The 17156-nt window shown below is 50.7% G+C and overlaps 6 protein-coding genes across 6 annotated transcripts; 3 read left to right on the top strand and 3 right to left on the bottom strand.

Annotated features, from left to right (window-relative positions):
* Positions 1-91: 91 nt before the first annotated feature.
* Positions 92-3080, bottom strand: TrAtP1_004250 (uncharacterized protein). The gene is made up of 5 exons (XM_014083834.2): positions 2905-3080; positions 2254-2818; positions 1582-2174; positions 1120-1489; positions 92-1055 (listed from the first exon to the last, which is right to left on the bottom strand). The coding sequence occupies exons 1-5, from the start codon at positions 2944-2946 to the stop codon at positions 610-612; spliced, it is 2016 nt and encodes a 671-aa protein (XP_013939309.1). The 5' UTR covers positions 2947-3080; the 3' UTR covers positions 92-609.
* A 1761-nt stretch (positions 3081-4841) lies between these two features.
* Positions 4842-7431, bottom strand: TrAtP1_004249 (uncharacterized protein; the record flags this gene model as incomplete). The annotated part of the gene is made up of 3 exons (XM_014083344.2): positions 4842-5804; positions 5861-6442; positions 6520-7431. The coding sequence occupies 3 exons, from the start codon at positions 7429-7431 to the stop codon at positions 4842-4844; spliced, it is 2457 nt and encodes an 818-aa protein (XP_013938819.2).
* Positions 7432-7567: 136 nt separating this feature from the next.
* TrAtP1_004248 (uncharacterized protein) lies at positions 7568-9115 on the bottom strand (the record flags this gene model as incomplete). The annotated part of the gene is made up of 1 exon (XM_066112227.1): positions 7568-9115. The coding sequence occupies one exon, from the start codon at positions 9113-9115 to the stop codon at positions 7568-7570; it is 1548 nt and encodes a 515-aa protein (XP_065968310.1).
* A 1103-nt stretch (positions 9116-10218) lies between these two features.
* On the top strand, positions 10219-11710 carry TrAtP1_004247 (uncharacterized protein). Its single transcript, XM_014083833.2, has 2 exons — positions 10219-10654; positions 10737-11710. Exons 1-2 carry the CDS (start codon positions 10423-10425, stop codon positions 11408-11410), a joined length of 906 nt encoding a protein of 301 aa, XP_013939308.2. The 5' UTR covers positions 10219-10422; the 3' UTR covers positions 11411-11710.
* An 823-nt stretch (positions 11711-12533) lies between these two features.
* On the top strand, positions 12534-12800 carry TrAtP1_004246 (uncharacterized protein; the record flags this gene model as incomplete). Its single annotated transcript, XM_066112226.1, has 1 exon — positions 12534-12800. The coding sequence occupies one exon, from the start codon at positions 12534-12536 to the stop codon at positions 12798-12800; it is 267 nt and encodes an 88-aa protein (XP_065968309.1).
* Positions 12801-12839: 39 nt separating this feature from the next.
* TrAtP1_004245 (uncharacterized protein) lies at positions 12840-16478 on the top strand (the record flags this gene model as incomplete). Its single annotated transcript, XM_014083832.2, has 6 exons — positions 12840-12903; positions 12963-13096; positions 13166-13555; positions 13608-13674; positions 13742-15104; positions 15164-16478. The coding sequence occupies 6 exons, from the start codon at positions 12840-12842 to the stop codon at positions 16476-16478; spliced, it is 3333 nt and encodes a 1110-aa protein (XP_013939307.2).
* Positions 16479-17156: the final 678 nt, after the last annotated feature.

Raw genomic sequence — 17156 nt, 5'->3', positions numbered from 1 at the left:
ATAAATAGATACTTGTGTTGCTTTTATGGTATATTTTCTCTGGCTTTCGTTACCCTTGATTTGGCCGAGCTAGTTGAACCTCATGCTTCTGAACCTCTTGATCTCCAGTCACTGAACTGGGCCAGGCACAGCCCTCTATTACACTGGCATTCGCGGCCTATTTGGAACCTATGTAACTCCATTTATACCGAATTCTTTATTATAGATAGATACTTTGGCGCCTTGCACACTACTCCCATTTTTTCTTTTCCTAGCTCGCGAGGCCAGAAGAAGGGCCCTTTCCAAAGTCCAAGAGAGACATCTCGTCCCTGTTTACAGACCCCCTTGATCAGTTATGCAGTCCGCGCATATATCCCAACCAAAGAAATAGGAAAAAAAAAAAAAGACACAAACAGTAAAAAAAAAACAGAAAATGAAACCTCAATATGAGAGTCAAAGCAGAGAGACAGATATTAGCAAAACAATCCATGCCATATGCCCCTTACCAAAATGTCACACCAGCTCGCCATTCTATATGTACAACGCAATACTCCAATGGTTGACTCATACAACCAACTAAAGCAGAAAGAGAAGCTTCGTTGTTGCCAACTGAAAAGATTGTCCCCTTGTTTATTTGCCGTTTGGCTTGCCATCTGCCTTCTTCGCAGCGATATCGCCCGTAGGATAGATGCTCGTTTCGTCCTCACCAAAAAGTACCTGATCCCCTTTACCGCCCATTTCAATGAACTCTTCGGGTGCCCGTTGATGTGCCGGGCCTGCCTCCTGAGAAGCATTAACGGCGCGGTGCTTATTCTTCGAGAATACTTTAATGGGAGATCCGTCATTGCCGCCGTCTAGTCGAGCAGTAATCGACACAGAATTGAGCGACGAGAGCAGTGTTCTCTCCCGGACGGGAGCTCTACGGTTGACTTCCAATCCCTCAATGCCACCAACAAGTCCCCCGGTGCTATCATTCACGGCTGGTGCGCCGGATACAAGCCAGGGATGTTTCAGGCATTGGTCAACAGTGTACCTTCGCTCCGGATCCACGATTAACATGGAATCAATCAAATCAACTAAAAGTATTCAGTTTAGCAAAAGGTGTTGCTTTGAGCAGGTCAGAAGCTGTGATGTACTTACGGGCAGGGTCACCAACTGAGTCCCAATAGGGTGATGGGTAGTCAAATCGCCCGCTCTTGATTTGTTGGGAGAGCGTGAAAGGGAAATCCCGTGAGAAGAGCTCGTCAGAGAACGGAGGAAAGCCACAAAGGCAAATATACAACACAACGCCGAGTGACCAGACGTCAACAGCCTTGGTGTATTTTCGATGCTTTGTATCAGCCAAGATTTCAGGCGCAACATAGCTGGGAGTTCCGCATAGTGTCGTGGTGAATGATTCTTCTCCGATAATCTTTGCCAGTCCAAAATCGGCCAGTTTAACATGCAATTTTTTGTCCACGACTAAGATATTCTCTGGCTTGATATCTCGGTGCACAATGTTACGGTCATGCTACAAAGATCAGGATGTTAGACAGCGTTTCAAGTGACCGTGAAAGGGCCAGTGCTGTGGGTTGCGACGCGTGAAATATTGGGGCTTCTTACAAGATATTTGATGCCTTGGAATAGCTGGACAAACAACTTTCTCGTCTCATCTTCGCTCAGCTTCTGCTTCATCACAATGTAGTTGAACAGCTCGCCCTCGGGAGCGAGTTCGAGAACCAAGTAAACATGGTCGCGCTCAGTAAACGTATCTTTGAGACAGAGGACGTTTGGGTGGCTGACACCCATCAAAACACCGATTTCTTGCTGCAGACCCTCCGTCTTGGACTTGTCTTCAGGGCCAGAGTGCTTTGTGAAAATCTTGACGGCATATCGCTTGCCAGTCGCTTTCTCAACGCAGAGATAGACCTCTGCGAAATGACCCTTGCCGAGCTTCTCCATGAGCGTATACTGTTGTTGAAACGTGCTTGTCTGCCGGCTCTGGGGATACCTAAAGACAAATCTTGCTTTGCTGTGTACGGCGATTTCATCTTGGTCTTTTAGTTCGCGACGCTGGTTTCGTCCGACCAGGGCTTCATTAACGTATGTTCCGTTGCTCGACACGTCTTCGACAAATGCAACGGTATCTGTTCCGACAGACTCTGCAAAGATAAGGCAGTGTCGGTTGGAAACGACTCCCTCGCTGACAACCACATCTATCGATACGTCGTCACCAATCAGTCATCTCTCTACTTAACTAGGTAGCTAGGATCGGAGTTTTCGAAGAAATCTTACCACACTCGGCATGCCGCCCGATCAGGTAACCACCTGCCGAGACGCCCTTGACTTTGGTCTTTTCATATTCTTCCTCCTCTTTAGCAGCCCCCGATGTGTCATCTTTGCCCTTTTTCTCAGCCTCTGAAGTAGCTTCAATAGCATCATCCATAGGGCATGCGACGCGTTTTTTCAGCACCAGAGGCTTGTCGCCGTACTTGGGGTCCAGAGGGACTAGATAGCCCCAGACACCTTCCTTCAGCTCGTCCACAACGTCTTCAGAGAGCGCCGGGTGTCGGTCGACGTATTGGCTGAGCGGCTGTGTGTCTTGCGGAGGAGAGGACAGCGCCTGGCTCTGGCCCAGGCCCTCGGGGCCCTTTCTCGGAGTGAGCTCGCCGGCCACGGCTACCGGAGGCGTCGCCGTGTGTTCTTGAGAAAGCTCGGCCGAGCCATCAGTGGCATTGTTTGTGACGGGTGATGGCAGATGATGTTCGCGCGACACGGGCGTCTTATCCGGGTCAGCCTGGGCCAAGCGGTCGGACCTGCGGGGCTTCTTCGTGTCTGTGCCTTCCTCCGGCAGCGAGCCCTGCGAAATCAATGTTAGCGAGGCTACCAATGGATCGCGAGTATTTGCGGTTTCCGGCGATGGAGCTCCGTGGCGAGACAACGTACGTGAGGCCGCTTCAATTGGCTCTTTTCGCTTCGGGGCGCCATGGTCCTCCGAGGCGCTGATCGGAGGCCGCGAGTAATTACTTCGGACAAGCCTCAGGCGGGTGCTTACACAGGGATTCACAGGTGAAAAGAACAGGATGGGCGATGCTGCCTACTGTACCTCACCGTGAATAATAAAACAAAATGAAGGTGGTGGAGGAGGGAGCCTGGTTCGCCGTCACTGGGCCCGCTACAGAGCACACCGCACTGTCAGATCCATAGCGCTACAGGCACAGGTGAGACGCTAAGGTACCTGCCGGGTACATGATCCCACTTGGCCTGGCGGCAGATACGGAGCGGTTGAGCGCGGGTGGATGTACTCCTGGTAGATGCTGAACGGCGGGCGAAGAGGCGAGCTTGACGGCTGGGTACTGCTACCCCGGAGTACCCAGCTGCCAGCTTATGCCTGCAGCTAGGTCTGAGGTTAATCCAGTGTTGAGCATCCCAGGGTTTGTGATCTGGGTACATCACATACATGTTTTAACGGCAACACTAGCTCCATCACGAGTACCTAGAGTCTCCCTCGAGTCTGCCCTGCCCGTCGTGAATTTCTGGTGCGTGCTTTCAGCTTGTGGTGCCATACCTCTGGGTTCCTGTCCATCTCGCCCCTGTTCGTGCACCAACCAGCTGACTTACATCCAGTCACAGGACAGCAGTATCTGTAGAAAATGGCGAATACTGTGACCAGCCAGCCGAGACAGACGGAGAGCTTAGCACATTTACCACTAATTTCACTACCTCAACTACTACTACTAGTAGTAACAGAATGCTCTGCATTAGCACTGCCAATAAGCTTCACGACTCTCAGCTTCCCTTCCATCGATCGACTGCCCCGTAGCTTCATGTACCTCATACCTACATGCAACAACACCCAACAACTGCCCAGGCCGGCTCTTAACCCAAGAGACTGATGCATCCCCATATCCCCGCCACCCAATGCCCGGCACAGACTGCCTTGGGTCCCTCCTGCAGGTGATGCGCCCCCGTAGGCATCCATCGCCCACTTTGCCGGACCGGGGCCGTCACCTGCGCTTGAGCGTGCTCTCATTCGTTCACAGAGGCTCAGGAAGCACATGCAACATTTGCGGTACTTGTTGGGTACTTGTCAGTTCGTTAAGAGTGCAGAGCCTCAAGAGAAGCGGATCCCGCTCATGATGCTGGAGCACATGCCGTCGCCGACGTACCGCCTAGGTCATGCCTTGCCTAGGAATGCGTGAACGTTTGTGAGGGACCTTGGCCGCGCCACGAGCTTCGTAAGAGGGCTCCTATCATCAGCCCAAGGCAGTGCTTGCAGAGGTTGGGGGATGGAAGAGAATTAACGGCGTCTTGGGTACTAGTTGATATCGCGACATGGAATCTCTGCTGGATAACAATTTTCTAAACACAAAATGCTCGATGTTGCTATCTAAATAACTACTTAAAGAGCGACCACCCTCTAATGTGCCGTTGATATCGCGATATGAAATCTCTGCTGGATCTTAATTTCCTAAACACAAAATGCTTGATATTGCTATCTAAATAACTGAAGAGTAACCATCCCCTAACATGCTAAGATAAGATTACACAACTTCGCTCTCCCGTCTCATAATGTCCACCAATCTCAAAAATCCCGGATATGTCGTAAAAATCAAACCATCTCCAATCCATGACCTCGGCATATGCCTACACGCATAAGGGTATCTGAATGAGGCCAAATCCCGCCGGGCCACAGTCCATAAAACACTAAAGACAAGGTACAGAAGTAAAAGATGGAGCTGCTCTCGCCGTAAAATCTCCCCTCTCCCAGGTTAAATAAACTCTCCTTTCTCCCAGCTAATTCGATGCTTTGTTCATATATTCTTGTCCTCCTTTTCTCTTATTCTTTTTCGTTTCGCTCACATCCATGTTCATGTCACGACTTATCTCCTGTTAGGCAAAAGACTGTTTCGCCCGAACGGCGCACCTGAAAACGCGGGAACTCCAGAGTTCCAACCTTGGCTTACACTGTTCTTCACAATCAGCGCCGCGGCAGCTGTTGCGGCTTGGCGCTCTTTCTGACGTTGTCTCTCCTTGAGATAGTTGGTCGCCTCGGGACGCATACGCAAGATTCGTAAGATCATATCATCACTAGCATCGGCTTGCATCTCGCGCCGCTTCGCCTCCTTGGCTTTGCGCATGGTTCCAAGATTTCGGCTCATCATAATACTCTTGCCGCGTCGGATGGTGCCCATGCTTGCAAACGAGCCCGCACCACCCAGAGATGCTCCCAAACTACTCGGCACTGCAAGTCTGCTTTGGCTTTGTTGTTGATTCTGCTGCTGTAAAGCTTGCTGAGCTCGTTGCGCAGATGCTGCAGCCATGCGTTCCGATTCCCGAATGAGGTTGTTAGTATCCTCAAAGTAGAAAAAGTTTAGCGAAGCAAGCTCGTGCCACTTAGGCGATTTGAGCACCTCAGCAGGAACCCCAAGTTGCTCGCCCGAGTGCTCATCCTTGGCATTGAAAAACACAAACAGCATCTCCAGCCAGTGATATACAATGTCGAGTTCCAGGCGCGTGAGGGGTTTCTGGGTTGACGGCTTCTCTGACAACGGTGGCACCAAAAGATTTTCTATCGTTATAAGCACATCTTTCCATAACCGAGTCATGACGGCAATCATTGTCGCGTCTGTTAGTGTCGTTTTCATAATGGCGAAATTGTCATCGAAATAGGCAAACAGATTGGTGAGAGCGTTTTCGATCTGCGACTGTGACGGCGCTGTAGATGGGGGAGCAGAGGAAGTTCGCTTCTTCCAGAGACTCGTAATGGAAGCTCCCACGCCTCCAGATCCTATGAGGGCCCTTAGGGTCTCGAGTGACAGTGTTTCGTTAATTTGAGCAGTAAGCTGGAAGCAAGTTAGCCAATCTCAGCCATATTACATCGTGCAACGATAAAGCATACCTTATCCGTAATTTTTCGGACCATATCTCGTTCTGTACGTTTCAAATGACGGAAAGCTTTTCCAAAATGGAAGACAATGTCGTCGCGCTCTCCTTCCATGCTAACTCTGATTAACAAACGGCCCTGTGAGTCCAGATCAAGCCAGAATTCTCGGGGCAGGTAGTCGCCAAAGTGATTAGGATCCAACTTTAGCGAGGTTCGTCCGACATAGTCGTGGTCACCGAACGTATCGTAATCCCATATGGTTGCAATGACGTTGACTGGGCCTTGAACTGTAATGTCGAATGATTCATCCCATCGGGGGTTTAAGTTTCGATGAATGATACGTGTCTTGTGAAGGCGCTTCTGATACTCGTCGCCAAAAACGACATAGGGATCACTGTAACCTGAGGGGTCGCAGGCTTTGAGGTCCTCAGCCTCTACCACTTTTATGGTAAAGGTATACTTGCTTGGCTTCCGAGACTTTTTCTTCACACCGTCTTTCTTGTCTAATAATGCTGCGCACGCTTCGACGTTCATGTTCTTCTCTAGCTTATCAAGCTCTTGCATTGCGTACTCGATATTGTTAAGTTTTACAAAAGACTGGAAAACACATTTAGTTAGTGAAAGGCAAAAAGAAAAAAAGGATAGTTGATTGTATCAGTTGATGTAGCACTTACCTCTGGGAAGAAGTGGAAAGGTTCGGCCTTTTCCTTGTTGTTCCATGCGTCTTTAGCATACTGCATCCACTTCTCTTGGGTTGTTTGAGTTTGTGCAGCCAGCTCTTGAGCAGACGGACGATCCATTTCCTTTGCAAATTGCTGATCAACCGTCTCACAGTAGCGGCCAACGCCAGCAGAGAAGTTTCTTGCCAATGTAGTCATGAATCTGGCATGATGCTCTGCGTTACCCCATTCCAGCTTGAAGATTTGGTCTACCGTCTGGTTGAAGAGCATAAACATGTCAATAATGGACACGCTATGCCGCTGTGAGTCCCCAGCTATCTCGCCTGGGCTGTCCGTTCTCACTTGGAACTGATCTTGCTTAATTGCTTGATCCACGAAATCTGCCATTCGAGCCTCGGCCGACTTAAGCCAACGCCATACAAAATCGACGAGCAGATCTTCAATATTGAAGGCAAAAGGCTCTTTAGGCAGGAACTCTTCGTGAATGTCGCGGATTTCTTTCAGCTCTTTGTACAGCTCAAACCCATCTTGAATCTCAAGCTCTTGGCCGCTTTCACTGGCTCCTTGCATAATGATCTGGATGATGGCGCTTGCATCCTGTTCGAATTTGGGGAAAACTTCATAGACCAAGATACTCAAGGGATCTACTCCCATGATAGTTGAAGTCTTTTTGTACCGCTTTCGAATTCGGTCGCACACCTTGGACACGGCTTTGCCAAGTTGTACAACATGAGCAAAATCCCACTCTTCCTTTCGCTCTGGTATTTGTTTTTGCATATTCTCGTGGTAGATTTCAGTAGCTTTCTGGGCCAGACGCTCGGATAGAAGCTGTTTGAAATCTTTCATTACTTCAGCCCGAGGGGCAAAGGTTGGGTCTTGACCAATGTGGTTTTCTAGGAGGAACATGACAGGCCCAATATTAGGAGGTTTGGTCTGATAACAACCTTCCAAGAGCTCGTAGAGCTCTTGCAATAATGCATCGTGAAGAGTTTGAAGAGTGTGCTGATACGCAGCGAAATCATGCAACGTCCACCGACTGGGGTCAAAATCGGTCAGGGGGGGCGTTGTATTGGTGGATATGGGGCGGCTTTTTCAGTTCTTGTGATGGAGATTTGATTATATCAAAGGCAGCATCAAGGTCCTCGGGAGCTATCTCCTTCTCAAGAAACTGATTGGCTACTCCCTCCAGAAGGACAATGAGTCGAGAAAACTGCGGTATACGCCACCGTACAGATAGCTCATTCAGCAGGTCCATAGATTTATGCGACAGCGGCTGGTAGTCATTGTTGGGATCGGCATGCATCTGATCAAACATCATCGCCTGCTGAAGAATATTCTTGTAAAACGACCTGGGGTTAGGAGGGGTGAATGTGTAAATCGTTTCATCTACGGCTCTGATACTGCTCGATTCCCCAATTGCTAGAGAGCTCAGACTAATAGACGGGTCAAAGGCAAAAGATGATGCACTTGGATCAGAGATCACACGACTAAGGTCGGCATACGCCTGGTCGTTTTCGTACATTGACGTCGGTCGGCTTGTCATGGATTGGTCGATGGGGCCAGTTTTGGTTTTTGCCAACTCTGGCTTGGCCGTTAAAATGTCCATCATCATCTGTGAGAGATGTGTGGCCTCTGATTTCTTCCACTCAGTGAAGGCATCTTCAACGTCAAAATCATGGCTGCTTAGCGTGCCTGGCAGATTGGCGTTAAGCCGAGTCTGATATGATTTGAGGTCCTTGAGCGCAGCCTCTTCAGTCCAAACCTGACGTTTTTCGTTTAGTATCTTCTGAGCCTCTGAGAGGCCCATGCCGAAGATGCTCGCAACCGTCTGTACCATGGGCATATCCTTGACTTCATAGCTAAGAGGCACTATCACTTCAATCGTGGTGCCGGTGCCAGCACTGCTGTTGCTAACCAGATCTTGGTCGTTTCTGAGAAGTTTGCTCTCCAGATCCGTGAGTCTAGACATCAGCTCGGGTCGATCTCGATCATGTCCCTGATCTTTCATGACATTTGCGGCCAACCTCACAAACATGGCAAGGTGGCGGTCTGGGAGTAGCTTCCATGAGTCGGATTCATCGTCAGCTCCTTTCCCCTTTTGGGCTGCCTTTGTCGCCGCAGAGTAGAAGATCAAGACCAAAGGCTCAAATTTTCTCTCTTTTTCAATTGTTTTCCGAAACGTCTTTTCCGAGAAAGCTGTATAGGCCTCGGCAAAGCTTCTCTTGACGGCAGCATCGCTGTATCCTGGCAGAGCCTCGCTACCCCTCAGGACGCCACCTACACGGTCAAGCAGAGCGGTAGCGAAGTTGTGGGGGAGCTTGATGCTCGAAGAGTTTCCCGAAACGAAATCTTGCACGAGCTGTCCCACGCTCGTATGCGCTCGCGCAGGCTGCTTCGGGGCCGGGACATATTGCTTTCGTTTAGCTTTGGGCTGCAGCAAGTAGTGCAGATAGGCGGTACGCAGGGCAAAGCTTCGAGCTTCGTCTGGGTCGACGGGGTGCTGCGGCGCAGACTGTGCCCGCGACCTTCCCATGTCTTTGCTGCTATTATTGACTCCATGCTGAGACTGGTACGACTGACGGGACGCCATTGCGGCGTCTCTCAATAGGCAGAATGATGCCCAAGCCCTCGGTAGATGCTAAGCCTCATAGCCGGTCTGGATCTAGGGGAGGGGCTCAGCAGGCAGGCAGCGCTGCTAGGGGCAGATGGCGAGCGAAAGTCGATGGGGGACAGGCAGGATGGCCTCGCAGCAGGATCCGTGGACGTGGTGTTTTGGCAAACAAGCTTGCTGCTAATGGGATTTATGGTGGTGCGGATGTGTTGCAACTTGGACAGATGGCGGGTGGCTGTGGAGAAAACGTCATCTCCTGATGCTGGTCGGCTTTAGGCGCTTCAAGGCCCCTGGAACATGGCTCTAAGCGCAGTGAAGTGCAGCGCCACGCATATGCGCAAGCCTGAGCAATCAGGAACACGAGCTTTGTTTGATCAAGGCGCTAATGGCATCAAGCACACGCCAGTACGGGCCCAGATGTGATCTGCCATTGATTACAGTAAGACCGCTGTCAGCGATGGTGTTTCCCCTTATTTTTGATCTTAGAATCTATATATATCGGTAGATATTATTCAGGCCGAATCTACGTGTACGTATCATCGTATATACGATTACATGGGCTCTAGAAGCAGCCGCAGTACTGCATTGGTGCTATTATTAGCTGCTGCCCTGAGTTGCACACGCCCGAGGACCCGAGTCTGTTCAGCGCACTAGAAGAAGGCCTTTGAGACTGTAAAGCATGGGCTGTTTTTACTAAAAAGCATTCAATAAGGCATTTCATGCTTAATGGAATCCAAGGTGCCTGCCCCATTAAACATCAATAACAAACTGAGCCTTTGGCTTTGTATAACCCATATACAGTAAGCGTCGATCGCCAGTCAGTCCACGCCAATTAAGGAGAGCACGAGACGCTGAACCCAAGGATTACCCCTCTTGCCTACAACAGCGATCAAGTATCTACAGGTAGCTGTTTAAAACAACATGAAGTATTTACAACAAAATAGACACAGCACTAGAAATCAAGTTTTGAATATACTGTTTTCACTAATTTTTTTTGGGTACACGTCCTTTAGTAGTTTGTTGTAGCATCGTAATTTCCAGAGTAATTCGTCAAATTAAAGGTTTATAGTGGGGTATCTCTCGTGGTTTTCCTGCGGCGATTGGCACTCTGCTCAAGCCAAATCTACATCAATCTCATTTCCCGTGTTTGCAGCAGCAGCCGGCCATCAGCCCACCAAGACACCCGACCTTCTCTCGACTACGTCAATATTCGACATCGCCTACCTCCTCACGCACACCACCACCAAACGACCCCAAGGAGCCCGGAGAGACGCAAAAACGCACCAATGGCCTCTCGCATATCGACCCCGTTGCGCCTTGCTAACCGCACTGCCGTCTCCACACGCGCAGGAGCTTGTTCGTCACCGCTTTGCAAGTCTCGCGTCTTCCGCCAGCAGCGCTTCTATTCTTCCGAGCCCCCTCGCGCTGGTAACAGCCAGATCAAGTTCTGGCCTTTCTTCGCGCTCTTTGGATTGGCGTCGGCGGGTTACATCCAGCTGGCAAACTCTCGTATCAAAAGTGAGTAACCTTGATGGTGCCGCCCCCTTACTGCCGAGTCGAGAACATCTCTTGTGGCTAACGATTGCTTACCTCTTACCAGAAACAGACGACATGTCTCCTGCGATCGAAAACCAAGCTCCGGCCGCGGCGCTGCCTGCCCGCGATGCACCGGTGTTCAGCCCTGCCGACGTGACCGTCGTTTTTGTCCTCGGTGGCCCCGGCGCTGGAAAGGGTACACAATGCGCCAGGCTCGTTGCTGAACAAGGCTTCCACCATCTCTCTGCCGGCGACTTGCTGCGCGAAGAGCAGGACCGACCTGGGTCCCAATTTGGTCAATTGATCAAAGACTACATCAAGGATGGTCTTATCGTCCCCATGGAGGTTACCATCAAGCTGCTTGAGAACGCCATGACGGCTGCGCTCAAAGAAAAGGGCACCACCAAGGGCCGCTTCCTGATCGATGGCTTCCCCCGTAAGATGGATCAAGCCCATAAGTTTGAGGAGGCCGTCTGCCCCGCCAAGGTCGTCTTGTTCTTCGACTGCCCCGAGAAGGTTATGGAGGAACGCCTGTTGGAGCGGGGCAAGACGAGCGGTCGAACAGATGATAACGCCGAGAGCATCCGCAAGCGCTTCCGCACATTTATCGAGACCAGCATGCCTGTCGTCAACTTCTACGAGGGCCAAGGCAAAGTCATCAAAGTTGACGCCACGCCTTCTCCCGCGGATGTCTCTGTGACAACAAGCAAGCTTCTTACCGAGAAGCTTTCCTCTTAATCTCAGACTGGGGGTCCGTCTACGCTGAACTCAATACGCGAAAAGAGGGGGAGGGGGGAGGGGCGCTTTTACAAGGGCGATGGGTTCTAGAAATGGTGCTTTGGATTAAAGAGAGCGCATGTGTATTATTTATAGAAGGTATATTACTAGAAGGGAAGATTGGTTTGGTAACCTGGCCCCTCCATTGTCACCTGTAACTGTATATTAAAGAGGTTCTCTCTGCCAGAGAGTTGTCTCCACTTGAATTATTCTCTCTTACTTGATACCTAGTATATAGTATCTCTTTCTTTTTAATTCTACATATTCTAAAATAACGATTCCTTGTTGTAAATAAACTGCAACTAGGTCTATTGCGGCTTTGAAGCCTTGGCGATGCGATATCTAGTGGGGCCACCTTGTTGTGGCTAAGGACGAATGTGTACGTGTGCCTGTGACGAGGCCTGTCTACACGATACGCGTAGTGTTGCTAGCTACATGTGCCTATTCTAGTCGATCGGCTGTAGATGATTGCCTGCATCGTGTCATGGGTCATCGCAGGAATTACGAAGCACACGCCACCCGATCCCAATAGCTTGCCTAAAATAGGACTGCCAGCCGGGTTCTTTGTATGTGCCTGTGCATTGAGCATCAATCAGTACAGCCTTGCTTCGTACGGGGCTATCAGGTAGAGCGATTGGTCCAGGCGTCATACTTTTTGGTACCTTGGCAGCGGACGCATGCATTATCGATTGCAAGGCTCATGCGAACCCCTAAAATCCAGCCCCGAGAGATCTGCTCGTATCGAGCCGGTTTTTTTCGTGGCTCTGCCCACTCAGACCGCGCCACAGCCATTGGCTTTTGTCTACCTGAAAGAGGCAGTCGTTGAGATCAGGCTAAGGAAGCGCTAGCGAGCCCTTGTCCCCTCCCCGTCATAAGAGACGTCGCAGCTGTTTACCTGGAACAGCCGCCTCCGTCCAAGTGGAGTGCAGCGATGGCTCGGGGCCCTTCCAGGCGGCTCTGGTAGCGCGGTACCTGCACTGAAGCCACATCGCCACACGGGCTCCAGGTCACCAGCTACAGGTGGACACCGCCGTGGTGCACAATCAATTATAGCGGCGCGTGTGACTGTGGAGGGCGTGCAGCCATGCGCCGCGGTCTTCCATTCTTCTTCTCTCCAAACTCCATATTATTCACTTCCCCGGCGCTGCTCGCGGATGGCTCATCTTTGTTCTGCGACCTGAACCTCGTCGCAGCTGTCGGCCGCCGCATATCTTTTGCCCACATCACTTATCCCAGCATCCCTTGCCGCCTCTCCGATCGCTTCTGGCCTCCAGATGACGATCCGCCTCCCGCCCCGAGCCCCGCGCCATCTTCCCTTTGCCAGCTCGCACATTTCCAGTATCGCCATTGACCAACTCCCGCCGCTGGCCGCCGCCGAGCTCCTGTCGCCATGGGCAATGTCAGCAGCAGGCCCGACGACGAGGCGTCGCTCTACCTCCGGGACCAGAACCGCTGTGCGTCCCAGCTCCTGACCGCATTTGCGACGATGTGATATACTGACCTCGGCCTGCAGTGAGCATCACTTCCATTGTTGTCACGAACCCGCGAAAGCGCACTTCGATTCACATCACTCCCAATGCCTTTCCAGCGACCAGAGTGACCGCTATGCGACCTCCTGGCGACCATAACCCGATAGAATATGTCCAGGTTAGACCAACAAGGCCTCTTTTGTTTATCCCGCCTCTTACAAACGATGCTAATAATGGGCGCTTTTAGGACCCGGAATCAAATATTAATGGACCGCCCAACTTCCTACTTAAGCTGAGCGGTGACGATGAGCTCATATTTACCTTTGCATTCGTCATTCGCCAGACGCAACAACCCGCGTCCTCAAACTTGCCAATCCCAATCTCCGATGGCCTTATGACGAAGGATACCAACATATCTGGCCTGACCTTTGTCTATGCCTCTTCCTCAAAGGAAGTCGCGAATCTGGTCACTCGTGAATTTCACGCCGATCCCAACTTGCACAAAAATGAAAATGTAGCTCTTGTTGGGGATTATTCGACTGGCGGGGCCGCCGCTGTTTCTTTCGAGTGGACATGGAAATGGAAGGCTCCCAAAAACTATGAGGACAGGGGCGGTGGCTGGAGGAACTGCTGCAGTGTTCGTCGCAACATTTCCTATTCTTTCATAGGTCCAAAGCTAACTTTTCCAGTTTGTCGAGTATGATTCGCGTGCTCACCAACTGCACACTTTAGCTACCTTTTCCTATTGGGTTTCAAGTATGTTGAATTAGCTTGTCTTTGAAGCGCAAATTGCAGGGTTCCCATTGCTGACAAAACCTTTCAGGTTCATCTACAACACCAACTCATCCGAGCTCACCGTCAGCGCCCTTTTCTTTGTCCGCCCCTCCCAAGATCCGAATTGCTTCAGCTCAGTCAGTAGACTCTCGATTAGCCGCCGCGGAGATTGACGAGCAGCCCCTCTCTCCTATGTTTGCCCCTGGAGAGGCCAACGTACCTCCTTTCCCACAGGCTAAGGAGCCTGTAAAGGTTGACGTACAATGCGTTCCCAGGCCAGCCGAAGATGTTGTGGCTGAAGACGGCCCCGTTTTCCGCGCCACATTGAAAGCTCTGGAGCAGAAGACGGGCAACATGCGCGCGCAGATGAAGAAAGTGCTAAAGAAGGCCGAACAAGTCTATGCAACGCAAACTGAGGCCAATGATGCCTTCGTTGCCTTTATAGAAGCGCTGCGCGAGGCGTCGGCTACTAATGCAAATGCTGTTCAGCCTGCATTGGAGCATTACTTCGACAAGATTGCTCGAGAAATCCTGGCCTATGAACGTCAAAATACTTTGAATCTACAAAGAATCATTATTGACCCTATTACAAAATTATATCAGCTTGACATTAAGCAAGCCGAGTCCAAAAAGCGAGATTTCGAGGAAGAGAGCAAAGATTACTACGCCTATGTTTCACGTTATCTTGGTCAGCGTCAAGACTCGGTAAAGGCTAAGAAGCTTGCTGAAAGCGACTCCAAGTATCAAAATAAGCGGCGAAACTTTGAACTCAAGCGCTTCGACTATTCGAGTTTCATGCAGGACCTTCATGGTGGCCGCAAAGATCAAGAGGTGCTGTCGCATCTAACGAAATTTGCTGATTCGCAGACGAATGGATTTATGACTGCCGCCAAGAAAATTGAAAATCTCCGCCCACAGCTTGTAGCCTTGACAAACGAAGTTTCAGAAGCCGACAAAGAGTATTCATATCAGCGAAGAGAGCGCGAGGAAAAGCGCCGCCAGCTTGAAAAAAGCAACAAGCCATACAATGAGCCAGAGCAGGGAAGTCTCAGCAGTGCCGCCACGATAGTAGCAAGCTCAAATGGCAATCCGGCCCATATTTCTGACACCGAATTGGGAAGGGCAGAAATCCTGGGCTCTCAGCTCAAGCCGTCAACATCAGGCGGTGCTGTGCAGTCGTCCGCGGCAGCCAGCATGCCTGCCGATCTCTCAAGGTCGCCAGGCAGCCTCGGACACGCCTCGGCTATCGGCAGCCCCAGTCAAAGTTCCAAATTCAAGGGTATTCGTGACCTCGAAGAGCAGAATAGTCTACAGACAAACCTATCACAGAGAAAGGAAGGACTCCTCTGGTCGCTGAGCCGGCCAGGGGGTCATGTTGACCCTCGCAATCTAAATAAACAAGGATGGCACAAGTAAGTCTTATAAACTATTGTCCACCAAATTTACCCACCTTTACTGACATTTCATCCAGGTTTTGGATCGTCTTGGATCAGGGTAAGCTGTCTGAATACAGCAATTGGAAGCAAAAGTTGGATCTTCACATGGAGCCAATTGACCTCCGCATGGCTTCGGTTCGTGAAGCCAGAAATGCTGAGAGGCGGTTCTGCTTTGAGGTCATTACTCCCAACTTTAAGCGTGTGTATCAGGCAACTTCCGAGGAAGATATGAACAGCTGGATCTTGTCTATCAACAATGCTTTGCAGGGCGCAGTGGAGGGCCGTGCCTACCGAGACCGACAGGCGACGTCAAGAGGATCCGATCACTCCATCAGCAGGGACATCGGCTCGGTTCTCACTGGCAAAATCCAATCAATTCACGGCTCGCACAATTCGCATCACTCTAACGCAAATAGCGGAGTGCCATTCCGGAGAACCACAGTCGGGGCTCGACCTACTCCAGTACGGACGCCCAGCTCGGGCTATGACGAGCACCCTGACAGGCTATTACAAATGCTTAGGGATAATGACCAAGGAAATTGCTGGTGCGCTGATTGTGGCTCAGGAGCCAAGGTTGAATGGGTATCAATCAACCTGGGCATTATTCTTTGCATCGAATGCAGCGGTATCCACCGCTCCTTGGGGACGCACATCAGCAAGATACGCTCCCTCACTCTGGACATCAAGTCCTTTACGGTCGATATTGTCGAAATGCTCCTACTTGTCGGAAACCGAGTATCAAACATGATCTGGGAAGCCAAACTGGACCACTCTCAAAAGCTGGCGCCACAAGCAACCCGTGAGCAGCGCCTCAGATACATTACCGCGAAATACGTCGATCGCATATTCGTTGATCCGATTTCACCAACCCTTTCACGGTACGCTACAGCGGACGACACCTTGCTGGCTGCGATTAAAAAGAATGAGATCCAGCAAGTGCTCTACGCTTTGGCACTAAAGGCAAACCCTAATACTGTGGATAAAATGAGAGGAACTCATGCCGTTTGGCTAGCACTCGCAGCTGCTGACCCAGCTTCACCATCTTCAGCAGCCGGACAGCCGTCAACAGATTCTGATACCAAGCCGGTACCTTTTCCAGTAGCAGAGCTCCTCGTTCAAAACGGCGCGGAAATCCCAACGTCGCTCCCCGCATTCCCGCTTGGGCGATACGCGCAGCAGTATATTGAACAGAAGAAGGGCAGGGCTTACACTGTTGGTGGCGATTCGGTACCATCGCTACCCACCACCAGCAGCTCGACCGAAAGGCTGCTACGGGATAAAGAGGTTCGGCTCCAGAAGCGAGTGAGCGCAGGAGGGAGGCTGGCAAAGTCGCCTATCCCGGAAAAATAGGAGCCCAAATTCTGGGATCGATTGGCGGGATTCACGCTATGCTACCACATGTACGAGATGCAATGGCTCGGCAGTTTCAGATGAGCCAGTGGTAACAGTTGTACATGTATATTTGCTATTGGGAACGGTCACCTTGATATCAAGGCTTTTTACCAGGAGGTGGAATGAGGCAATGCAGTGCGATGCTGTGAGTTGGAGGCTGGTCTGGCGTTCTTGGAGCTAATATGTCTTGACGAATGGAAGAAAAGAGCTCCTGTAGGAGCGGTTACTCAAGCCGATCTGGCTACGATGGAAAGGGTCTATATCGGGACCCCCCCAAACACTATTGGAGAAATGCGGCCTATGGGGCCATGAAGAGTATAATATTGGAAAGGTATTTTTCAGCTGTGTAGTAGGAAAACTAGTGATTAATGATTAATGGATACATGAGATGGGAGGAGGTTAATGGCTTTAGCACAACCCACCAGACGGTACAGAGATAGAGAGTAGCCAAGTTACCAGTAGGTTAGATGCTATACGAGTACTGTGATGCTTGCAGCGTTGTCTTTGCGACCCAGTGATTACATGCGAGTCACGATGAACGATTAGTGGGTTACTTGCTGCGCTGCTGGCTGGCTGTATCTCCTGAGTCACTCCGCGGAGCAGCCCCTTAAGTGGCTTAAACTATGTCTCTGCGTA

Source organism: Trichoderma atroviride, chromosome 2 (assembly GCF_020647795.1).
Source record: "Trichoderma atroviride chromosome 2, complete sequence".
Taxonomy (NCBI): Eukaryota; Fungi; Ascomycota; class Sordariomycetes; order Hypocreales; family Hypocreaceae; genus Trichoderma; species Trichoderma atroviride.
This window is presented reverse-complemented; position numbering and strand designations above follow the sequence as displayed.